Source organism: Ochlerotatus camptorhynchus, unplaced genomic scaffold, assembly GCF_037179485.1.
Source record: "Ochlerotatus camptorhynchus isolate MF236.1 unplaced genomic scaffold, CSIRO-AGI_Acam_v1.1 ptg000128l, whole genome shotgun sequence".
Classification (NCBI taxonomy): Eukaryota; Metazoa; Arthropoda; class Insecta; order Diptera; family Culicidae; genus Ochlerotatus; species Ochlerotatus camptorhynchus.
In genome coordinates this window covers 2,598,268-2,625,000 of record NW_027040618.1, presented here as the reverse complement: position 1 = coordinate 2,625,000, position 26,733 = coordinate 2,598,268, and the positions used below count along the sequence as shown (strand labels likewise).

General features: G+C 39.0%; 1 protein-coding gene across 2 annotated transcripts in view; it reads right to left on the bottom strand.

The window, feature by feature from the left end:
* LOC135700108 (MOXD1 homolog 2-like) overlaps positions 1–26,733 on the bottom strand; it is a 618,927-nt gene that overhangs the window by 20,323 nt on the left and 571,871 nt on the right. For both annotated transcript variants that reach the window (XM_065220501.1, XM_065220499.1), the window contains exons 5-7: positions 13,570–13,755; positions 11,655–12,325; positions 11,394–11,562 (exon numbers count right to left, since the gene is read on the bottom strand). In XM_065220501.1, the coding sequence (XP_065076573.1) occupies positions 11,394–11,562; positions 11,655–12,325; positions 13,570–13,755 (1,026 nt within the window). The remainder of the gene's footprint in view (positions 1–11,393; positions 11,563–11,654; positions 12,326–13,569; positions 13,756–26,733) is intronic.

Sequence of the window (26,733 nt, the reverse complement as noted above, 5' to 3'; positions counted from 1 at the left end):
AAATAAATCAATTCATACATAAGAGAATTACTATGAAACAAAATAATTATATAAAAAAAAAAATGAATAAATAAATAAATAAATAAAAGGATATAAATTAATAAATAAAAAAATAAATTACTTTTTCATCTTCTTCGCATTTCAAGCTAATTGCATATCGCATATTAGCTTATTGCGTGCTCTCAACTTAGTGTTCTAGATGCACTTCCACAGTTATTAATTGAGAGCTTTCGATGCCTGTACCATTTTTGCATTGGTATAATTGTGTGGCAAGTTCAATCATATTTCTATGCCCAGGGAAGTCGAGAAATTTTCCAACCCGAAAAATTCCTAGACCGGACCGGGAATTGAACCCAGTCACCTCCAGCATGGTCTTGCTTTGTAGCTGCGTCTTTACCGACTGAGCTAAGGGAGGCCCCAAAAAATAAATGAATTAGTAAATAAGTAAATAAATAAGTAAATATATAAACAAATTGAAAATAATTATAAATAAATCAATCAACTGTGACGATGATGATGATGATGATGGTCCCACCTCTTACCCCTACAAAGGTTTGAGCTGGACGATTTATCTTTAAGATAATTAAATATGACATTTTAACCAGGTTGGCAAACAAAATCGAACTGGTTTCAGTTACAGATATAAATTCCCTCTAGAGTTTACAGTTGCTTCACAGCGATATAAATGTTGAAAAGCTCAGGCGTCCACCTCTTAGTTCGCCTTTTTGTCCACCTAAAATATTCATAAGTATTACAAGCAATCAAGAGTTAATGAACAATCAACAAAGCATCCTATTACACTAGTAACCCCGCAATCTGATGCTATCATAATTTTCAGCAATGTCAGGAATGCTCACAAACCCCCAACATTTGCCAGAAAACTTACTACTAACTCAAGGTATCTTCCAAATAAGCTTCAAAATTGCATTTTTTTTTTTTATCAAATGTTAAATTCAGTCCTCTATATCCGTAATACGCGCGCGAGGCTCAAACCTTTGTAGACTACTATTTTTTTTACTACTACTATTAAATCATATATCAAAAATCCATCATCACCATCGTGGCGAACAAAATAGTTTTTGCAGTGCTACAATAATTATTAAAAAGTCGTTATAACAGCTATCCATACAAAGTAATCCGTTAAAAATAACTTCGTCAAGATACATAATTTGTCAATTCATAAAAAAAAATCACTGGATAACCGTTCAAAAGACAGTTTTAACGTGTGAAATGCAATGTCTCTTAAATTCTGCTAATGTTGTTGAACGTTTAATGTGTCTGGGCATCGAATTGAAAACATTTATTCCTTTAAAAAATAATGAATTCTGTGAAGCACAAGTCAAGAAATGTGGTGTTCTTATTTCATCCGCGTTTCTAGTATTATATCTATGATAGTCACTTCCTCTTTCAATTCGATCACACAAATATCGAGGCAGCAAACCGTTAACTACTTTAAAAATGAACACCATAGTCAAATATACAATTCTTTGCTTCACCGACAACCATTGTAAGGCGTCTAACATCAAAGTTGAGGAAGTGAATCTATTACATCTCAAAATCAAACGCATTATTTTATTCTGCAAGCGCTGTAATCTCGATATTTGTGTTGCATTCGACAGAAATAAAATGGATGGGCAAAAGTCTAGATGAGGAGAGATGATTGATTTGTATAGCTGTATTTTACTGGCAATAGTTAAATCGTTTTTCAATCGACATAGAATTCCATACTTCTTGGCAATTTTCTTGATGACATTGTCAATGTGAGAGTTGAACTTAAGTTTGTCATCAATAATCACGCCAAGATATTTAATCTCCTGAACGCGATCAATAGTCTCATCATCAATTACAACAGAGACGTTCTCATTTAATCGATTCCGCGAAATTACCATACATTTAGTTTTACTTGTATTCAATTTTAACTGCTTACACTTCAACCATCTACTTAGATACTGCAAATCTTCATTCAAGTGTGAGACGGCAACTTCTAAATCCTTAGCTGCAATGAATAACACAGTATCATCTGCAAAAAGGTTAATGTCGCAAAACCGTAAAACACGTCGCAAGTCATTAATATACATAATAAATAAAAGGGGCCCTAATACACTTCCCTGGGGCACTCCAAGGTTGTTCCCCACGGGACTGGAAACAGAATCATTAAAAACAGTCCGTTGAGTTCTGTCAGACAAATAGCTTTCAAACCATTTATATGCAGTACTCGTAATTCCAAAGCGCTTGATTGTACTTAACAGTAAGGGCCTAGAAATTGTTTCAAAAGCGCGTTTCAGATCCAAAAAAACAGCAACAATCGTATCTTTACGCTCCAAGTTGTCTTTCCACTTTGCTAACACCAAATTCAATGCAGTTTCACAAGAATGACCTTCCCGATATCCCGATTGTTCTGGTATCAACAAAGAGTTGCTATTCAAATACTCCAACAACTGGCCTTTAACAACAAGTTCTAAGATTTTTTCTAATGTGTGCAACATGTTGATGGGACGAAACTCTTCGGCTTTAATCGTTCCAGCAACTTTTTGAATAGGAATCACTAAGGATTCCTTCCAAATTTGTGGCACATGTCCATTCTGCAATGATTCATTAATAAGGTCCAGAAAGATGTGGCCAATGACATGAAAGCAATCTTGAATAACTCTAGCATTAACATTATCTACTCCAGCCGATTTTCCTAATGAAAAACAAATAACTCTAAGTTCATCTAATGTAATTGGGTGAAAAACTTCAAATCTGCAACTACTATTAACTGGCTGTTTTATTTCGTCAGGTTCATCGACCAATTCAATAGATTGATTAATCAATGAAACACTGTCTACGAAATAATCATTAAACTTAGATGCAATTACTTGTTCTGACTGTTCTAATGTGCCATTAAAAGTTATGGATCGCGGTTTGCAATTACTAGGTTTTAATAAAGATTTCAAAATTTTCCATAACTCTTTGCTGTTGTTTTGATGCTGATCAATCTTCCTTTGAACATATTCACAACGAGTTTTCTTTATCGATTGTGAATACTTATTACGCGCGATTGTGTACCTAGTCCAATGATTGTCATTATTAGATCTACAAAACTTTTTGTACCATTTGTCCCTTTTCCGTTTAAGACGCAAAAGATCCAAATTGTACCAGCTGTTCGAGTTTTTCAAAGAAACAAACTTTTGCTCAACTAGTTGATTGGTACACGTTTTCAAAGTGTTATTAAGAACAGCTGTAGATTCATCTAAGTTACCGTCCGCGAATGGAAAATCCAGGCTTCTCTCAACAAGGTTTGAAACAGCTTGCTTCGAATATTTCCTCCAGCACTTCAATTTTACAAAATTATCGTTATCGTTAACATGGTCTAAGACATTAATCACTAAAGTCTCATGATCGGTTATTTTCAAATCAGTATCCGTAACTGAACAAATGGAATCAAAATTGGAATAAACGTGGTCAATTAAAGTTCTACTGTGCCTGGAAATACGCGTATATTCATTTACCGTTTGCTTTAAATTAAAAAACTCAGCTAAACGCTTCAAATGATTCGAATTATGGTTATCACGCCAATTAATATGAAAATCACCAGCCAATATATTTAATTTACTAGAATCAAGGAATGTCTCGAGCCAGTTCTCTAAAACTTCAACAAAACGCTGGTCACTAGAACTGGGAGAATGATACAAAACACCATAATTACCCATCTTCATGCCACGTACAACTGTAATGCCCAAGAACCAGTTGCCATCAATAACTTCGTTGGTACGAAGGTTGAATTGAACTGATTCTTTGACATAAATAGCAACACCGCCAGTGTGTCTAGAATGTGATAAACAAGCAGCAACAATATATCCCGGAATACTATACTGATCAAAAGCTTCAGTTTCTACAATATGAGTTTCAGATAATAAAACTAAAAGAGGACGTTTTTTCTCAACAATCTGACGTAATGCTACGTAGTTTGTTGACAACCCCGCAATATTCAAATATAAAAAATCGAATTGATTCACATTCCTGGAACTTGGCTGCTATTTATTGAAACGCAAGCTGCTTTTCTTCTGATCAAAAAGTCTTTTATAGAGCAAACATTCCGAGCTAAATGCGGCATGGTTGACGTCCAAGTTCATTTTTCGTTCTTTATTCATTTTCAAACAATTAATACATTTCAATACAGTTGACGTACACTCCGACGTTTTGTGTTGTTGGCTGCACCTAGAGCATCTATCACAATTTTTGCAATCCATGCTCTTGTGCCCAAATTCTCCACATTTGAAGCATCTCAACACATTAATCGCGGGAACTATCGAGCACCGATCAAACCCTACATTTACTTTTTTCGCACATAACAAACATTTATAAGTATCGACATCGACTTCAATTACAACACTAAACTTGTTATAAGTGAAGCGTGGATTTTCAAACATGTTCACTACTTTTACATCATTAATAGCGATGTCTTCATTTTGACTTTTTAAGTAGTCAATAAAGACATCGGAGGAAAACTGATCGCTCATGCCCACTATTTTCAATCTTGGCACCGAAGTGGGAACAACAGCACTATATTTTTCACCCAGATTGCTTTCAATACCATTTTTCACATCACTTACGTTTGCTCCTGTTGCACACTCAACAATAATGGAGCCATCTTTACCATTTCTAAAATTACTGATTTTGTGTGTTTTTGGATCCAACTGAGTTTTTAAAAACTTACGAGTATCTTCGCAAGGTTGTTTGGACTCTTTCGGTTTAATCACAATGACTGGACGAGTCTTACGATTTTCTGGTTTGTTACTTTTACTATTACTGTTACTATTAGTTTTACTTTGACTAATACGACTATGTCTTTTTACAACATCCGCAAAACTCGCATTTTCTTGAAAAACAACATCATCATCATGATCACTATTACTAATTACTAATTTACGTTTTTTGCGTCTGGTATTTTTGTCCGATTCCGACTGAATCGTCCTAGATGAACTGCACGGATCATTCTTTACAGCTAATTGGTTTTCCGCATCAATTTTAAAAAATGAACTTTTCATATTATCCAATTTCTCACAAATCAAATTTTCAAGACCATTTACATTTATTCTAATATCTGCCATCCCGCTTTTAACCGCGATGTCCACCTGAGCAGCAATGTGATCTCGCATGCCAGTGATCGAGTCCGAGAGTTGAAAAACCTTCTTCATCTCTTCCTCTATCCTTTTGACGCGCGAGATCAGATCATTCTGCTCGTCACAACTCTGATCTGATAGACAACTATCACACTTGAACAGAATATTTGCATTATCTGCTATAAGCCTGGCCGCAGTCTTAGTGAGTGCCGCACAAGCGAAATGGAACGTTCCATTGCACGGACCTACACACGTAACTGGGAGCCCACTCATAGCAATAGACTGCTCGCATACATTACACACATCCATTCTACCAAATTAAACGCTAACACTGTTAGCAGCAGACATATACAGGGGAGGAGAACACAAAATAAAATTTTACCGCCACAGCTCACTATACAAATCAATAGCGCGCCGTGGGGAAAATACAAAATTAAACAAAAACTAGTTGCTAGGCAACCTTTCCTCTACTTATCCTGTTAGAAAAACACCACGGGCACGCGTTGGAATAATCCTTTCGCGGCACACGCCACTATTTCACACGAAATTATTAATTTATTTTCACAGCACAACTCAACAAAAACACTACTTTGTACGCCATACTACTAGGTTGACGAGCCTTTAAAAAAAAAATAAAGGTTCATACACAAAATGTGACAAAGGGGGAGGGGGGGGGGTTGAAAATGGGCCAAATTTGCGTGACATAATTAATGGACCATCCCTTATGCTGATTCTTCTAAAGAAGCAAATTTATCTGAAATTGACTGGATTTTTTCATCCTACTTCGTCTATCCTTCGAGATTTCCTTGTCATAAATTTGGCATTTATTAACTATGAGGAACCATCTGTTGAGCTCAATTTGAAACAGAGTAATTGGAGAGTTAATGATGCACTTTAAAAAGCCTTAAAAGCAACAATAAATGCTTTTTGCGCTAATGCAAAACCTAATGGTTTTATGGTTGCTTTTATAATGATAGAACACGTTTATAAAGTATTTAATCATGACATTAATAAACAACTTGTAATGACGTGTATGCTTGAATTACTGAACAGTTTAAAGGAGGGAATGGAGGGTTTTTAAGACAAGACAGTTTTTGACTTTCTTGCCAGACTATAAAAGGTTTTTAAAAACAGCAAAAAGCTGAATTACTAAGCAGGAATGTTTTACACTTTGAAATGCTATATTTGAATTTAATGGATTGTTCAATGCCGTTATAAAACCATCATAAATCAGAGTGGATGCTAAATGGTTACTGAATTGTTACTTGAGCTTGAACGTCTTGGCTTCTCTGTTTCGTTGCTATATTGGCTTAACCCTTATCTGGTTGGTTGTTCAATGTCGGTTATAAATGGTAATACTATATCAGAACCATTCCATGTCACATCTGGTGTTCCACAGGGTAGTCATATTGGACCATTATTTTTCTTGCTCAAATGTTTTAAGCTCTCGTATGCCGATAACTTCAAACTCTATTATGTAATAACCTGTCAAGAGGATGCATATTTTCTTAAAAAAAACTTAACCTTTTTTCAAAATGGTGCGCAACTATATAATCCCATGAGTTTGAATGCCAACAAATGCTCTGTCATTTCCTTTGATTACACCATTGTCGGAACATCTCTAGAGAGAGTTTCTTTTGTTAAGGATTTGGGTGTTCTCTTAGATTTGAATCTTATTTTTAATGATCATGTAGTATACATAAACTCCAAAACATCAAAATGCCTGGGATTTATTTTTCGTGCTGCAAAATAATTCTCAGATATTGACTGTTTGAAGACCCTGTATTGTTTCTTATTTTGCTCTACATTGGAGTATGCAGCTGTGGTCTGGGCTCCTTACTATCAGAACAGCATATATCAAGTAGAAGCTATGCAACATAGGTTTATTCGCTTTGCTCTTCGGCGTTTGCCTTGGAATGATCTATATAACCTCCCTAGATATGAAGATCGTTGTTAACTAATTGACCTTCTGGAGGTTTGTTGGAATGTCACTAAAGCTTCTTTCTGCAATGTTACATGAGTTGAATTTTGATATTCGTCGTTACACCCTACGTTCTCACCAATTTATTCGTATATCGACATTCCGTACCAACTATGAGCTTTTCAGTAGTATGTGTCGTGTGTTCAATTGTTGACTTTCATTTATCACGTTCAGTTTATAAAAATAGGTTCCGAGAAGCGCTCAGTTAGTAAGTTATAGGTAGTAGTAAGAAATTGAATAAGGTGATATTTTTTTTAGTCTTAATACAGTAATAAAGTATCATTTGAAATACACTGTTCTGTTGATGCTAAAAGATGAGAAGGTTTGCCAAAGATTGTTTGAATACGGAGGAAGTTGATGCCAAATCCCTGAAACCCGCAGGATGGTCTTTGTCAGCACTCTCCTTCGTTTCATTCAAGGTTGGAGTCAATCTGGAAATGAAGACAAAAGCGATGGATTCTTCGTCTTGGCCACAAGGTATCGAATTTCGGGAATTCGTTGAAGATGAAAGGAGAACGCAGAATTTTTGGAATCCGGTACTGCACATAGATTCTGGTCCAATGAGCAACGCCTAGAGTCAGCTGAACCAAGCACCTCGCCTAACCTAGCGTTTTGTGACCCTGCCAACATTCGCACAAATTGGACCGTATATTATCAAAACGTCCAAAGCTTGAGGACTAAAACTAACGCTCTACTCCTTTCGATGCTTTCTTGTGATTTCGACATGGTGGAATTCACTGAAACCTGGCTTCATACCGACATTACGAATGCTGAACTCGCAAGCAACTACACTACCGCTGTGACCGGAATTCTCGCACTAGCGCACTGCGACGTGGCGGTGGCGTCTTAATTGCCGTGAAATCCGAGCTGAAGTGTAAGGCTGTGTATCTTGTGGGCGTTGCGAGCCTCGAACAAATTGCTGTTCAAGTCGATTTAGAACATCAATCGATCTTCCTGTGCTGCATCTATATTCGACCAAACAGTCAGCCCGACATTTACACCAAACACGCTGAGTCCGTACAACAGCTCCTTGGTATGGCAAACCCTCACGATGCAACTATAGTTGTGGCCGATTACAATCTGCCAAATCTAGCTTGGGACTTCGATTAGGACGTCAGAGGATTTCTGCCTCTCAATGCTTCATCAGAACAGGAACTCACTGTAGTGGATTCCATACTGTCTGCTTCCTGGATTGGATTGAAGCAAATCAACGATCTGGTGAACACGAATGGTAAGCTTCTTGACCTGGTTCTCGTCAGTTGATTGTCACCACAAGCCGTTGGTTCTAAAAGTTGACTCCCGTTCGAGAGATCATCCGCTCCCGTACCTAGCAGCCCACAGTGAGTATAATTTTGCACAATGTGATTTCGATGTTGTTAACACGAGGATTGCCGCCTTGGATTGGGTACACATACTTGACCAACCCACCATTGATGCCGCCGTCTCCGTATTCTACGACAACATCTATAAAGTAATCCAAGATACTGTTCCGGTGAAGACACGAAAATCTTGTTTGCAATTCCAACAACCTTGATGGAATCCGCAATTGCGTAATCTGCGTAACCGTCTGCGTAAAGCTCAAAAACGTTACTTTCGTTCCCGGACCGCAGCAAACAAGTATATGGTGCAGCTAGTCGAAGCAGAGTATAATAGTTTGCACGAAGCTCGCTTTCGTGAGTACATTAACAACCTCCAGAAGGGTTTCAAGGAAAATCCATCGTCGTTCTGGTCTTTTATCAACTCTCGGAAAAGATCAGCTGGTATTCCCGTGGACGTCACCTACGGTAGTAGAAGCTCCACCACCGACACCACTTCTGCTGACCTTTTCGCTGACTTTTTCCGAAGTGTTTTCGAACCCGATCAAACTCCTCCACCGCAGCAATACATTGATCAGCTACCAAGATACGACGTTCACCTGCAGCAGCTCATCTTCAGCCAAGACGCTATTCTCAAAACCCTTTGCTCAGTCGATCCATCGAAAGGTCCAGGCCGGACCGTATTCCACCGTCTTTCGTCAAGAACTGTGCAGCATCGTTGGCCACTCCCGTTATGTCTATTTTCAATCGCTCGTTTAAGGATGGTGTTTTTCCGGATGCTTGGAAGCTCGCCTCAATTACACCAATCTTCAAGTCCGGTAACATGCACAAAGTGGAAAATTACCGACCTATCTCGATCCTGAACTACTTGGCCAACGTTCTCGAAAGTTTTCTGCATGAGAAGTTGTATCCAGCTGTTCAACCCATAGTCTCAGAGTTTCAGCATGGATTCATGAAAACGCGCTCGACAGTCTCTAACTTGATGACTTACACGAACACTCTTATAGGTAGCATCGAGAAGCGTCAGCGAGTTGACTCCGTTTACATCGACTTCTCTAAGGCTTTTGACAAAGTCCCTCACGACCTAGCCATTATGAAGCTAAACCGCCTTGGTTTTCCACCGTGGATCGTTTGTTGGTTGAAATCATACTTATCATCCAGGAAGGCTTTCGTTAAGGTACGTGATTCCAGATCCAAGGTATTCCATATACCATCGGGGGTTCCACATGGGAGTCACCTAGGAACTCTCATTTTCGTTCTGTTTATTAACGAAGTGTGTGATATGCCAAGTTCCTGTAAGTTGCTATATGCGGATTATCTTAAGCTGTACCGAGTCATCAATTCGATCGTGGATTGTTGCGCACTACAAGTTGATATAGAGTGATTGTCATCCTGGTGTCAGATGAATGGAATGCAAGCCAATGCTGCCAAATGCAAAGTGATTACCCTTACCCGCTCTCACTCTCCGATCATTTTTGATTACACTATGAATCAATCGCCGCTGGAAAGGGTTAATGCCTTTAAGGATCTTGGGCTCATCTTGGACAGCAAACTATGGTTTAACGAACACATATCCATGACAGTTGCAAAGGCCAACTACATGCTAGGATTTTTGCGCCGCAATGCTGCACAATTCGACGACGTGTACGCCCTGAGAGCGCTGTTCTGCTCTATGGTCCGCAGTGTTCTTGAATATGGAGTACAAATTTGGGCTCGTGGTACTGGCAGAAACAGTTTATAAAGTTTGCATTACGACGTCTTCCATGGACAAGTCCAGATAGCTTACCTCCGTACGAGCATAGATGTGCGCTTATTGGACTGCAAACACTAACAAATCGCCGAGTCTTTCTCCAGAGGATGTTCATATTTGACATGATTAGTATTCATATTGACTGCAGTTGTTTGCTCGGGAACATCAATTTCCACACTCCAGCTCACCGTCTCCGCAACTATTACTTTCTGTGGACTCCCGGACATCGTACTGCTTACGGTTATAACAATCCTCTCGATAGATGTTTGCAGACTGTTTAATGATGTGTGTGATGTTTTTGATTTTAATATAAGTAGACCAGTTCTTAAATAGGATTAAGTCACTTTAAACAGTCTGTATGGCTAAAATGTCAAATATGGTGGTGGAATAAATAAAAATAAATTTATGCCCATTTGAGAAAAAAAAAGCTTTTCGAGTATACTCCACTCAAATGGGCTCCATATAAAGAATAAGGAATGAATAAACCATAAACAATAAATACAATCAATGTTTTAAAATACAAAATATTTTTTAATCTATACATTTTTTTTCAAAAAAAATAATTAAAATAATAAACATTTATTTTATATTTTGATTTTGGAAATCGGACCAGTGGTTCAAAAGTTATAAAATTTTGAAAAAGCCATTTTTGAAAAAAAAACGGGTTTTTGGACCACCCATGGCCACCCTAATGACAAAATAAAAAATGCAGGTCTAATACGTTACGATAAGGAACAAAACTACCATTTTTTTACGAAATTCTGAGAACCACTATATCGTGTTGCCATGGAATGGCTGACTATGAGCTTTTAGTTGCGATGTCCACGAAAAATAAATATCTCTCATGGTTTTCTCATCCGACGATAGAAGTAAATCTTTATAAAAATTGGGTGTAACATTTCATTTGCCAACCCTGGCCTGGGACATCAGACATCATTGTAATACTCAACACAACATTGCTTCATTGCAGAATTTACACTTCCTCGGAAGGCTCAGAGCCCATCTAAATACTTTTTCCTGATTGGTTACCGCACATTTGCAATCGTCCCGCAAGCACAGCGTAATCCTACTGGGAAACAATCTCGCCTTGAGTATATTTACCCGATAATAACGCAAAAACGATAATAGGATTTCCAACCTTCCATCAGCACCGCTATGTCACAAACTCAGAACGAGAGTTGCTACATTGGAGTACCAAATAAACTATGTAGGGTAACAGTGTGTTCCATACGGTTACTTACCGGGAGTGGCTGATTTTTCGCACTCCAGCAGAGCGGTTTGAAGGATCCTTTCCGCGTTACGTACTGGAAACTTTTGAAGTTGTTCTCCCAGTCGTACGAGATGAGACGCGTCTCCAGCGTCATACCAGCGAGTTCCGTCGGGGATACAATTCGCACTGGATTGGAGCCACTGTTGGGAGATAAATTCCATGAGAAACGTTAGCGATTTGAATTGATTGAATGTAAACAAAATCAGTCATTTAATTACGGAGATTTACTTACGGAACCAGTTCGTTGATTCCCAGCGAGTGAAGTACCGTGGGTAAACTTGGCAACGAGTGGCACGTGGTTAGTTCTTTTTGCCTCGGGTAGTACAGAGTTAGTACCAAACAGGTCTCCTCCCGGGTTGTCAACCCACCGAGGGTAATCGCCGACCGCTTGGAGCTATCATATATACATTCCGCTATCAGTCGATCCCCAGGCAGGACCCTTACCGGTGAGTCCAGTCTCCTGTACTCCTGATAGTTGTAATCCATATTCATATCGTGAGCAATCGGAAGCAGTTCCTCCCGGTACCGGATCTGCCTCAGCTTAATCTGCCGTCCTATCTGGTGCGTTTTCATCATAACGGCAAACACGTTTATTCCATCCCTTGGAAACGCTTTCCGCGTGCATTCCCCCACGCAGTGTCCCTCGGACACAACATGCCCCTGGCCGGGTGGAATTATGTGCCTCCAGTTGGGATCCATTCCCACGGACAGCACCCCGGCATCGTGACTCCGCAGCGCACTGGTGTAGTAGATCTTCAGCCCCGAACTGTCGACCATCACCTTGGATTTCGCTGAGGGGTGCTCGTTAATATCCAAGCGGCTGCTGTAGTGCGTCTCCATCAGATAGAAACGGGCCTGATTCGAGTCCAACGGGTATCCGGCTTCGCTCGGGAAGGAGAAACCCTGGCGCATAGAAAACAATAAAAACCTGTCAATACCTCGCTGGCGAGTTTGATGGTGCGTGGTCCTACGGACCTGCCGAATAAAGCCTATTAAAAAGCAATAACTCAAATCGTATTTACTGTGCCCGCCCTGTGACGGGTGAGGTTTATTGTGCCGTTTCGGGGAAAACACATGTTCCCTTGGAAATCGGATGGATCGGGGCAGGAGTTTTTGATCGGACGGGTGGAAGTAGGATGGAATAAAAGTATGGCTGAAATTTGTAACCCATGTGATTCACAGTAATTAGCTTTGGCTAAATTTTTATCGAAAATGAACAGGACAGAATCATCTTGCTACCTACTATCAGAATTTCTATCAGAAGTTCTAGAGTTTAATGTTATCTCTTTAATGTGAATTACATCCAAGAAATGCAAGAAAAGAATTTACAATATTCTGGATAGGTCATTGCTGATGAAATGGGGCAAACAAAGCATTGAATAGCACCAAGGCCCTGTTCCGCGTCTCACAGTGGGCCAATCTGAAAAAGGACGGTCATAACCATTTTCTCACTTTCTTCGATGTTTTAGCGATTAGGTGTCTTGAGAGAAGTTTCTTGAAATGTGATTTTCTGAAATATCCATGTAAATTTTTATTAAGGTGGCATTACACTAACTAACACATCAAACTTTTTTTCATCAAAAGATTACATGTTTATGTCTTGAGAAATGTTGTAAAACTATGAATTTCATGAAACTTTACTGAAGACATCAATTTTCTGCGACATCAGTCGACCAGTGTTAAAACCATTGTTGTACTTTTCTGCATCATAAATCTTAACTTCTCTGAAAATGGCAGTTTCTGTCAGCAAAAGTTAACGTTGTTTTTCCCAATTGCCTTTTCGGACGTCTTCATTTAAAGATTGAGCAATAGATTCAGTGTGAAGCCGGTCCGTTCGTGGTGACGGTGTGAAAAAAGGTTTTGACTGTCTTTTTTTCAGAATGTTCCCACTGTGCGCCTGTTTGACTTCACCAGTGATTATAGAAACAATAAAACCGAAAACAAACGAGCAAATCAAACCTGCCATGGGAATGGAAACAGCACAGCCGTGGTTCATGTTTTTGTCAGAATTTTATGGTGTTTTGATTGATAATCATAAATGTTTTATATCTGCGGCTTTATCAAGAAGCATCGTAAACCCCCCATTGGTTATAACCGCGTGTGCTGAAAATTGTCATAGAAACGCTGCAAATAAACCAAGGTCTCACCTCCGAACCGCGGGTCCACGCGGCGACAATCGAATTGCAGGTCAGTATCGATCGGTTCGTCTGGTAGCAAGCGCGGCCAGTCTCGCGGGATAAAATCTCCAAATCCGGGGACGAGCCCTGACACTCGTGCAGGATGACGTGATTCAGGTAGGGCACGCTCGAGGCCGAATCAAACACCGGTTCGTACTGTAATGAAAGATGATGAAACAAAAAATCGGTCAATATCAGCGAAAAGAAAAAAAAAATAACCTCACAAATGCACTCAAATTTGAATGCCAGCAGCGTTCTGTCGTCCCAATCGTTCAGATCCAACGTCGACAACTGGACATTGATTTCCGGACGTGAGTTTTCCCACCCACTGGTCCGTGGGGTGGCTGAACTGAACACCCCACCAACGATGGTTTGCTTTCTGATTCTCACTGATTGATATGTTTAAAATTGTACCATTCGTTCGTTTCATTTGATCAATTTTAAATTGCCGTAATATTCCGCTAGCCCATGTCCCCCAGCTTCCCAGTCCCCAACATTGAAGAGAATGAGCACTGCTTTCGCAATTGAAGTAATCCACGTTTGCGTGCATGTGTCTGTGGCAAGCAGCGGATTTAAATCCGATGGAAATCGCATTCTTTGAGGTAGGTCACCATCGGTTGGGACCCATTCAACCGTGAGCGACCCAGCGAACGACAAAGCAAAAAGAACCAAAGCATGCCAACGTTGACTATCGTTTTCATTTAATTACATTTTATTTACATTCTCGTGATTTTGCAATTAAAAATATTTAACAGCAAACAAACGAATGTGAATTTTTCTGCGCGCTCGTTTTTCCCTCAATTCGTTTTTCCGCGATTGATGGTGACGTTTTGTCGGAGTTTGCTTGGGAGGGGATGGGGAAGGAGGTATGAGGGAGCGCCGCCACTTCGCAATTGTCGTTTTGTGCTTCGAGTGGTGGCAGCAGCAGCAGCAGTAGCAGAACAGATAATATCACCGGGAGTCACGTGCAGGTTGTGGAGCATTGTTGAATCCGATGCCGACTCCGATCTCTTTGGTGCTCCGGGAGTGGAAGTTTGGGGCAGGAGAACATTCATCAGTAGGACAAGGTAGTTTTTCTGCGCGCTCACACACACGAAACGGGTGAGGGCAGGGGAGGACGCGGTGTGGCGTTGGGGATAATACGACCATTGAACTCTCCCGGCTGGTACCAATAATTAAAATGGCAACCTACATATGTGTGTATGTACACATAAAGGAATGACTACACTGCACTACTAGCTAGCTTGAGAGCTCGGGAGAGAGATTGGAGAGTGTAAGCGCACCGTTTTGTAATGCTGCTGCGGGTCCCCGATTGTAATCGACTTGAGTGTCTCGCTCGACGTTCAAAAGGCACGCTCCGAGAGGGTACAGCGTAATGTATTTAAACGAACTGGTTGGCGGGTAAACATATTGCAATCAATCCACCTGGTGGAGTTAATATCGTCAGTTTTTAGAGTTTGGTTGGTGGAGTTTTGAAACTCGGATCAAAACTGATACAAATTGAATGGGGTTTGACATTATTTGAGGTTCTAGCAGAAGAAAGTAGAATACAAGAAACATTTCAATATGCTTTTATAAAGCAGATCTTAACGAAATTAATTCATTGTTATTCTGGTACATTCCGCTAAAAACGCTTTCCACGATTTTTCTGCATGATCTAGGTACAATATTTCCAGATGAAACTATTTAATGAGAACTTGGATGCTTCCCTGAGCAGTTCTCTTAAATGAGCTTCCAATGCATTTCCTGAATATCATCACACTTACAATTTCTTCTTCCTGGCTATGACCCTTTACGATCTTACGACTATTCTCAGCTTTGTGTTATTTGAAGCATTTCTACAGTTATTAATTGACAGCTTTCTGTGCCAACCAATGCGTGAATTTGTATACTGCTTGACAAGCACCACCCAAGCACATGCCGTTTTTTTTTTTTCCTTTGGTTTGTTTTTTCCGTCGATCTCGTTTTCCGTGCTGAGCACCAATGCTACCGACGTGCCAGGAAGGCAGCTCCCACACCTGGACCCTACCTATCGTCCCATCAATCAACTCATGAACCGGGGACCAACGGCTTTACTTCCCATCCGAAGGAAGGCGTGATCAGAGATGCTATGCCTCAGAACATCCCGGCGGCGCCGACTGGGATTGAACCCAGGCCTGCTGGGGTGAGAGGTAATCACGCTTACCACTACACCACCGACATGCCGTCTTGAATGAACTATATCCACCTCTTCAAGGTGGTTTGTTTAAAGAGACGATAATATATGGAAGCACCCAATCACATGTTCTATAACAGTTTACCTTTACCTTTACCTTTCTCAACATAATTCTAAGAATTTGTGTTACTTGGGCATGACTAGGAGCGTCTGAGCAACTTAGGTCGTGGTTACGTTCCTACTTGACTGGACGAACTCTTTGAGTACGACTAGGATTTTGTGTCTCTTCTACGGTTACCAACACCCCTGGAGTACCTCAGGGAAGTAACCTGGGTCCAATTTTGTTTGCGTTATTCTTCAACGATGTTGCAGCTTTGTTGGGAGTTAAATGCAAGCTCGTTTATGCAGATGATCTTAAGCTATACGTCATAGTTCATTCGATTGAGGATTGTCATCGTCTTTAAGCTCTGCTAGATTTGTTTGTGGATTGGTCTCGTCGCAATAAGCTCATCATCAGCGTTCCAAAGTGTCCAGTTTCACCGCGCTAAGAGTTCAGTTAGGACCGAATAGAACGTGCTTAGAAAAGATTTTTGAGGTTGACTTTGCGCAGTCTGCCGTGGCGCGATTCAATAAATTTACCACCTTATGCAGACCGATGCATGCTATTGGACCTAGACACATTGGAACACAGAAGAAAAATTCAACAAGCCTTATTTGTAGCGAAACTTTTAAATGGCGATGTGGACTGCCCTCAACTGCTTTCACAAATAAACTTCTGTGTTCCTCAAAGGATGTTGCGGCAATCATCCTTACTACAACCAATATTCCATCGGACTGCGTATGGATACCATGAGCCAATGTCTGCGATGATTGGAGCATTCTCCGCTGTGGAAGATGCATTTGAATTCGGAGAAACATTGAACCAATTTCGGAACCGATTGAGAAGATTGTGATTATTTTTGTAATATTTTATTCATTTAGACAAGTACTGTCAGATGAATTACAATAAATAAATAAATAAAGCATATATGCCCTGGGGACGGACATGGCGTAGTGATTAGCATCTCGAAGGGAAAAGGTCTAAGGGAAAAAAGATCGAATCACCAAAAGGTCTAATTGACAAACGGTTGATTGTACAAAAAGTCAAATTGAATTTAAAGGGGCGATAATGGAATTTTCGACCACTTCAAGTTGGAGTGATCAGTAGCTTTTATCTGGCAAAGAAATGCTCATGTTCATCATATCTTTCTTTCGGTGTGGTTACTCATAGCCCTAGCTTTATTTACTTGCTTTAATCAGCATATTGCCTTTTCGGCCATTTATTCTTTTTATTTTTTGATCCACTAATTGTGATTAGACCATTTATAGGTGACTATTATGAACAAACGAAGAGAGCACCAATGGGTAACCTTCTATCTCCTTTCTTGTGTGAACTGTTCAAGGATAAACTAGAGAGTGATCTTAAAGAGAATGGATTGCTTCCAAAACAATGATGGATATATGTAGACGATATTTTCAGCATTGTTAAGCGAGAATATTTGCCAATTATCCTAGAGGCCATTAACAGTGAAAATAGGGATATCAAGTTCACTTGTGAACAAGAGAAGGATGGAGGGTTTCCGTTCTTGGATGTTTTTATTATTAGGGACTCTACTTCACTGAGATTTGAAATCTACAGAAAGCCGACAAATACGAGACGAGTTATACCAAACACTTCCAGCCATTCTCACGAACATAAAGCGGCTACTTTTCACCATATTATCCAAAGACTAGAGACTTTACCACTTAGTGTAACAGGAAAGAAAAATGAGTTAGACTATATGTTTGAGACAGCTAAACTTAACGGATACCCGAGAAAAACCATCCAGGCTGTAATTGGAAAACAAAGAAATTACGAATACAAAAGATCTTTGACTACATTAACACCAATAACAGATAACCTACGACGAGTGTCTGTAGATAACAACCATTACTTTTTTCCTCTGTTTGGGACATAACACCTCTGCGACTAGTAATTTGATCTATTGTAGTATATCCCGTGTCCTTAGTTTAGTGCATGTCGTATAACTCCATCACTATCGAGAAATGATGAAGTATTCTATTTTATTACAGTTGTCATTCTTGCATTTATTGCATGTGTTCCTTTGATTACTGAAAAATCCTGTTCCCCGAGTTTGAAGTAGTCAAGACTAGGAATCGGCGTTAGATCTTACATCCCGTAACGAGATTAGGAAGCACTAAAGACCCACTTAACGATTTAGGAAAAGCAGAAGTTTAAAAAATATCCTGTTCCCAATGTGAAAAAATAAACATAGGGCAGACAAAAAGAACTTTAGACACGAGATTTAAAGAACATTTAGCAGAAGTGACAAAAGCTACTAAGGACACGGAAAAAGGTATTCTTTACCATTTCAAATCCAAAGTGGCTGAGCATGTATTAACTGACACACATCAATGGACAAAGGAGGACATAACAATTGTACGATGTATTACAAACCCTTGGAAACTTGACGTGGCTGAAAGTTTAGAAATTTACAAACAAAGACAAGCAACTGAATAAGGACCAAGGAAACAAGGACCAAGGACTATTACCTGCAACACGGAGTCAACCAGCCCTAACGACAGATTATGTACCTTAATAAACACAACACGCGTACCTGTACTATGTACTACTGACTACCTACACAACATCCCTAACGACAAATCCCATACCTGAAAACACAACATACATACATACACGCTACCCTAGCAGCACACTTGTCACTTAACAGTTGTGGTTACTTGTATGCACCTTATTTCAGTCACAATCAAGTTGCAGCAACCTATTTTGATGAATGTGTGTTGCTTGGGTACCTATACACGTTTATAAGGAATAGAAGCAATGCTTTTTCTTAAAGTCTATGACTAGCCACTGAACAAGTTTGCAAGTTGTAAACGAAATACGTATCTGTTGTAGTTGTTTGTAGTGATAGTGAAAGTAAAATTAGGCTATTTTTATGTTGATTTAACATTTTGTCCCTTATAATTTCATTCGACGTTTTGTCCATTCGATCTTTTTCACTTTCAATTTATTATGACCTTTTGTCTTTTAGATCTTTTGTTCTTTGATCTTTTGTCATTTGACGTATTGTTCCTACATTAATTTTTCTCGTATCCTTTGACTGATTGTACATTACAACAATGTCTCTTGAACTAAGAATCAATTTTGACGACCATACATTTCCGTATGATGATTTACCAGATTTAGCGAAATTTTCTCAAAGAACCATATGAATGGGCGATGGGACTAGCAATCCATTATTTGTGTACTTAATCCGGAGAATCCATATTTTTGAGGTCAACAACAACGCCGGGCCCGTCCTTATGGTCATCGGGGAGGGAAAAGATTGTTATTTCAACAACCGTTGCTACTAGAGATCGAGTATACATACCTCTGCATCTCCACGGTTGTCACGGGAAGGACATTTTTGTTAATGGGAAGGGTAAATTAGATCTGGATTCACATTGGAAAGTGATGCAATCTTTAAAAACCTGTTAAGCAAATGCCATGACCCTTTCAACTCAGTAATGTAAAGAGGCTTGGGTTTTAACCCACGATCTTCTGCTCAATAAACAAAAACGGTCGCTCTAAGGCCACCGTGCTCCTTACATCATAACAAGCTAGGACCGACGATCGTTCATTATCGGTAACAAGAAGCTATTACAATAAAATGAAATCATCCAAAGTAGTAAACAATTTCTTCCGAACCCTTTCAGGCGTACGTCACATTTGTCTAAATATACTTATTACTTTTCTGAATCGTTCCTTCAATTTCTGTTATTAACGATTTGATTTACAATATAGGCCTGGATATATTCATTTAGTAAAGTAATGAGGCTTGAGTTTAAACCCATGATCTTCTACTCATTAAGCAAAAACAGTTGCTCTATAGCCACCGGGACCCTTACAATACCACAATCCACGACCGACTCAACAAAAAGTTATTCAAATAAAGTGACGTCTCTGAAAGCAGCCAACAATGTCTTCCAAACTGAATTACGCATACACCCTTTCCGAAATTCATGATTTAAATTATTCTTTAGAATCAATTTTGATTTATTTATCTTGAAAAAAAAAATACCTTTGGCCAGCTAGCTTGAAAATATACCCCTACATGTAACGTCGTATGATGAGCAACATTCAGAAAATGGTATCGGTCAAGGTAAGGTTAGTTCATATAGTGTAAGCAGGACGTCACAATATCAGCTTCAATTGACAAAAACGATGCGACGAAGAGACTGCTAAATTTCATTTTCTGTTCAAGTCGAACAGCAGATGTTCAATCGCTTGTCTGTCTTTCTCCCGTCGCTTCATTGGTCATTATTTCAAGCTTTGGTGAAGCGGCTGAGTGAACGAGCGCTTGACTTTGATAGTTTCGTCTTTCATGAAACACATCAACAGAGGTTTCATGACTTATATGACAAAAACTGAAAATACAATTTCAAGCACTAGAAGATTACACGTAATATGTTAAATTTACCTTCCATCCAATAATGCGGTTTCGTCTCAACTCGATAATCGCGGTTACTTTCATTGAAAGCGATGAGCAAATCAACGACGAGAATATCCATATCCAATCAATCAATTTCATTATGAAAATCAAGGTTCCAAATACTTATTTCAGCTAAAATAATGTTTTTCGGAATAATAAAACCAAAAGATGGTACGATGGCATGTTATTCTTGTAACTTACAAGAAGAGGTTACAAAGTATGCGTTTGAAACATTAAACCTGTAAATGTTGCTTTCTATGAGTCACAATCAGCGATTTGCTGAGCGCTGATTGAGTGAGTGAGTGAGTGTGTGAAAAATCGCTGACTGTGACTCTCATGAAGTGAAATAAACAGGTTTAATATATCAAACACATTCTTTGCAACCTCTTCTTGTATCCTACCAATTCAAAATATGGTCATGGTATCTAATTATTTCATAATTAATAAAAAAAAAACATTGTTTTAGCTGAAATGAGTATTTACAACCTTGATGAAAATCTAGCTAGATGTTATAGAAATGATCCGTTGAACACGTGGTATGAAAAAAAAAACTAGAGTTCATTTTCGAGCTTTGAAACTGTAGAGCCCTGAGTTTCATTTTTATTTCTAACACTTCATTATAGAGAAAGAGTCCTGAGTGTCATACGTTTACAACTCAGCTTTCACAAAATCCATCCATCATATTCCCATCATATAATAACTTCTACCCTCTGAATAATCGCATCGACTGAAGCAATTTTAACGCTACATGGCAAGAACATGACAACCGGAAGACTCATGCCTTGTAAACCAACATGTAAGATTATTACCCCAAGAGAGGAGAACAGCAAAATCATAAAAAATAATATCCAATTTTACTATCATATATTATTAAGTTATTGGGAAGTTTTTTTTTTAATTCGGTGGTTCGACTGAAATGTGGGGTTTTTAGGAGTGCTCCCGAGTGCAATCAGAGAACAAACGGTAGTAACAAATATATCAAACATTGTTCCTAGAGCCAACATAGAGTCCCATGTTTTGCTGCTTCAAAATAAGTTATTATTTTGATGCACGGAATGAAACAAACGTAGTAAATTGATGACATATTTTGCTTTTGTTTTCTGAAATGTTTCTATATATTAATGAAAACTGAATGTATGGTATTAGGGGGTTAAACATTCCAGGGAGTTACACTTCCTAGCAAATGATGAATTCTGTTCAGTTTTACTAATAAATTCAAAATATATAAAGTTTTCACCATTTCCTAACTAGAATGTTACAGATTAATTTGAAATTATTTAAACCTGTTTAGTTACCTAATTTGTTCTAGTACGGAATTATAAAAAAAATGCCAGCTCAGTGCGCATCGTTCTCTCATAACATGCGGATCTATTTTCTTTTTGCTGAAGGAAGTGTTGCTACTACATAAAGCTATAACAAATTTAGCAACACTTTTCAGTGCTCAGTATTACCTACAAAATTTCTACCTCGTTCGACTCTTATTCCTCTTCGATCCTTGTGTCGGCATTGTCAGAAAATGACTTTCATGAGAAATTTGTCATTGTCAATTTTCTCATGAAAGTAATTTTCTAGAGACTTTTAAAAGAGCTAGACAAAGACAAATGCTTAACAACCAAATTTGTTCTCTGTATCTTTTCTAACAAAAAAGGTTTACCCATTTATAAAGACTGGACTCGGAAAAAATGAGACACGCTTAAATGATCACCAAAAATTAATTTTAAATCGGATGCTTCTCAAATTTTCAGGGATTAAATAACTATATTTTAACTATGTTTTGGCATAATTTATTTATTGAATTTCCACCCCCAAGCTGAATGCTCGTACATTTCTCTTAAGACTACTCATGAGATGTTGGGCGAGGCTTTGCCCATCTTCCTTACACAATTTCTCCCAGTTTTTCTTCAAAGCTTCATCGGTTTAGAATGTTTTTCCGCTTTTCTTCAACTTCTTCTTCATTATCGCCCAAAACTTTTCGATCGGTCGAAGTTCTGGTGTATTTGGCAAGTTCACCTCCTTAGGGACCACATTAACGCCCTTCGCTTCGTACCAATCCATTACAGGCTTGGCATAATGGCACGAAGCGAGATCCGGCCAGAACAGCATGGGACCACGGTGAGAGCGGATGAAGGGCAGCAAGCGCTTCTGCAAGCATTCCTCTCGATAAATCTGCCCGTTTATGGTGCCGGTTGTAACGAACGGCTTACTGTACCGTCCGCACTCGCAGATCGCCTGCCACAACAGGTACTTCTTCGCGAATTTGTCCATCTTTCTCTTCCGGAACTTTTCCGGAACCTCCATGCGGAACGTACAGACAAAAAACTCGAGGCCGGGGATTTGTTTGATGCCTGCCTTGATGTATGTCTCGTCGTCCATGACGAGACAGCCTGGCTTGACCAGCCACTCACGGTACAGCTTCCGCGCACGCAATTTGGCCACTGTGTTTTGCTTGTCAGTCCGGTTTGGCGCCTTCCTGACCTTAAAAACACGAACTACTTCGACGAATTGACCTTTTTGGCCACGTCTCGGGTGGAAAGGTTCGGGTTATTCTTAAAGTACTGCCTTATCTTCCGCGCCTTCTCTGGGTATTCCGTTTTCGGTTTTCGGCCGCTTCCAGCGCGCCGCTCGATTAACTTTGTCTCCTGGAACATCTTAACAACGCGAGACACGTTGGAATGGTGGATTCCAAGCCTTTTGCCGATCCATCTGTGCGACTGACCAGGATTATCGATCACCGCGCCCAAGATTCGCTGGCGTAGCTCTTCTTGTTTCGAATGCATCTTGAAACCTTATAAACCTTTTTTTTTGCTCCAACCAGAGATATTAATATTTGGAAAGGGAATATTATTAGTATAAAAACGTCAATAACTCTTGATCGGCGAAAGATATCGACAAGCTCTGTGCAGCAAAAATTTGCGCCTTCTAAAGATCTAAAAGTTATTCGAACACACCTTTGCTAAGAAATTTGAAATAAGAAAACTTGAGTAAAACTATTTTTTTTGGGACACCCTTACTCAATTCAAGAAAATAGCTTTAAATCGGTATATTTAAGAGATAAAAAAAAATATTTTAAAAAGTTGCCGAAAAATTTATATCTTAATTTCTTCAAATAAAAAAGTAAGGTTTTTGATTTCAATGGTAATAAGAACCACCCTAGAATTAATTGTCATCAAAATGAGGGCCTAACTATAAGGAACAACTTTGTAGAAGAGACTTTTAATCTAAACTTTCAATTTTTCAATTTCAGGCTCAAAACATATCCTTCCACCTAAATGTGCATTCTGGACCACTGTGCATTGGCTTTAATCAGTGGCGGCGCTGGCGGCGGCGGCTGCATGCATTGCCGTATCACTATGATGGGTGTCATTTCCGGGGAAATTGACCATCCCAAATTGATTGATATTTTTTTCGTTCATGAAACTATTAACTCAACCCATGAACAAAATTTAATAAAATTATTAGAACCTTGATCTCATTTTATCTGAAAATCCCCTGAATTAAGATTTAAGTCCAAATCTATTTACCCTCCCGAGAGAACACATTTGAACGTGGTTCTTGCCACTTGACGAGACTGCTATTGACATGATTTTCGAATTCTCATTGTATTTCATGCGTCTCATGGTAGATTTAAGTAAATGTCATAATCAAGCCACTTCCCATGGGTTTCCCGGAACATTTACAATTATGGCCTTTTTAGGCCTGGACACGTGGATTGGCGTTGGTACTTCCAACATTTCCGGATGTGAACAATGTAGTGCTGATAACTCTTTATGGCTTTCATTAATCTTGTGTTAGAATTATCATGGAATTTATTATATCACTTCTAGTCCCTGACCTAAACATGATCTGGCCGTCTCTCCAGAACTACACAGCAAAACTAATTGTAATATAGATCAACGTATTTCACGCTAATGTATGAAATATTTATGTAATAGCGAAACCAGGTTCAATATTCATGTGTGTATTTGTTCGCAAATGCTGTGTACATTGTGCAATGTGATATTACACAACCAAGGGAATAACCTGTGTGCAGCAGTTTCAACAACTTTTTATACTGTGTAGTTGAATGATTCGACAACTTCCGGTCTTTGTAATAATACCAATAATTTGGCCATTTTTGTTTTTAATTTCTTGTAGTGGTTGGCGAGAAACACGGCTGCCCTAATTTAAAAGTTTTGGCGGTGTATCAAAATTATACCGGCGGTGTATAAAAAATTACCACGACGGCGCGCTGACTCAAAATAGTCGGCAGCTGCGGGATGTGAAAAAGTGTCGGCGGTGGTGGCGTGACGCCGTGGCACACTGGTCTACTGCCGTACTCGCAACGGAACTATCAATTCTATACATTGATCTCCTTATCTATCGTATAAAATGACCACTTTAAGTCTGATATTTTACGTTAAGCATATACAAACTATAAATTTCGTTTTTATTATTCCTCTTTGATCCTTGTTTGTACCCTACTTGAGGTAATCCAGCTTGGATATCGATTTGTAAAATTTCGCTTCGATCCTTAATATTATCATAACTATCTGCTGGGAAGTCGATTTGGAGAAACGTTTCACTGCCGCCATGGCACCTAAACGCAAAAGAAAAAGACAATCTCTTGATCCCCCTTCTTAATAAATTGATTTTTTTTAGCATCGTTCTGGTGAGTAGTTCCAACATCTGTAAGGTGATACTCCACCTCAGGCCCACCCTCTTTGTTATATATTCAAGGATGTGTTGGAACGGGGGTGTTTTTTCAATCTTTATCATACATCTTACTTATCATAAGAACCCATGTCTATCTTGAAATCGATTCCGGATGTTCCGGATTATCTCTCATAACCATAACATGCGACATATCAAATCACATCTTCTAGATGAAATTTGACCAATGGATCTCAAAATGATAACCATTGAGCCTAATCCAACCGTCGAACCGGTTCCATATATTCCGGATCAATTTTGATCAAATTTGATATCTCTCATAACCATATCAAGTGACATATCAAATCACATCTACCAGACGAAATATGACCAATGGCACTCAAAACAATAATCATAGAGCCACTTCGCCACCGTAGATCCGGTTCTGGATATTCTGGATTATGGTTCCATATGGTTAAATTCAAATCTCTCATAACCATATCAAGCGACATATCAAATCTCATCTATTCGACGAAATATGACCAATGACACTCAAAACAACAACTACGGAGCCATATGGTCACCGTAGAACCAGCAAGCCGATTTAAAATGTATCGAATAAATTTGGCATAATATAGCAAAATTGAATCCGACAGATCTGAAGTCGATATCAACCGAATTTAAGAAACATAAGTGAAGGTGAATCGACGATACACTTTGTAGGGGTGGAAACGAAAGCAAGTGCTGGATTAGAATCAGGTAAAATATCGCAGCAGTAATGGCAGTGAACCTTAGAGAAAAGCCTCAACAAGATCGTCAAGCTTGTGTTCGGAATTAGACCAGGGCCCAGGGCACCGTAAAAACATGTTTTTAGGGAAAGGGAAGCAGATTAAAGGGGAAGCGAGGTTGATGAATATCCAGAGTCCATACAATATGTAATATATTTGTATGAATGATTGTTTATGTACCCCCCTGCGGGTGGGGTTTAAAAGCTCTCAAAAATTGGTCTTGTTGAATGTAGATAGTGCCTAATATCACATCAGGTAGATGATCTAATCGACCAAATGAAACTGGCTGATAGACTGACAGTTACTTTGGGTCTGTCCACAAACTACGCAGATCGTTTTATAATGAATTTTGAACCACCTTCTTGCGTGAAGACATTCATTTAGATATATTTGAAATGCTTGCCAAATATTTGGAATCTTAGAATCAACAAATTAAGACAACGGATTCGCCTGTATCCAAACGAATTTTTGAAGCACCTGAAGCGGTCCTCATGGTGTCCATTTTGAATAATGACTTTTTATTTGAATGTCATCATAGACTTAGCTCACTCGGTAAAGCCACAGCTATAACACAAGACCATGCTGAAGGTGGTTGGGTTCGATTCCCAGTCCTGTTTATTATTTTTTCTCGTTGGAAAAATTGTGGAATTGCCAAAAGAACACTAAGTTGAGAGCTGGCGTCCCAGAGAGGACGTAACACAGCCAAACACAAGTGGTGATAAATATTTCGTTGAGTAGATATGATTTGATAATGTGGTATGATATGATAATGATTAATCATGAATTTTCAGAATGTAAACCAATTACCTAGATCATCAAAAACCTACTGTAAGGTATCAATTAGCTGTAGTCATGTTTCCACTGCCACCATAAACAAACATATCCGAACTAGTTTTACGATGGTCATGCCTAATGTTTTGAGTGTCATTGGTTATATTTCATGAATAAGTGATTTGATATTTCACTTGTCATAATTATGAGAGACAATTGTTCTGACCATATGGAGCAACACTCCGGAATATCCAGAATC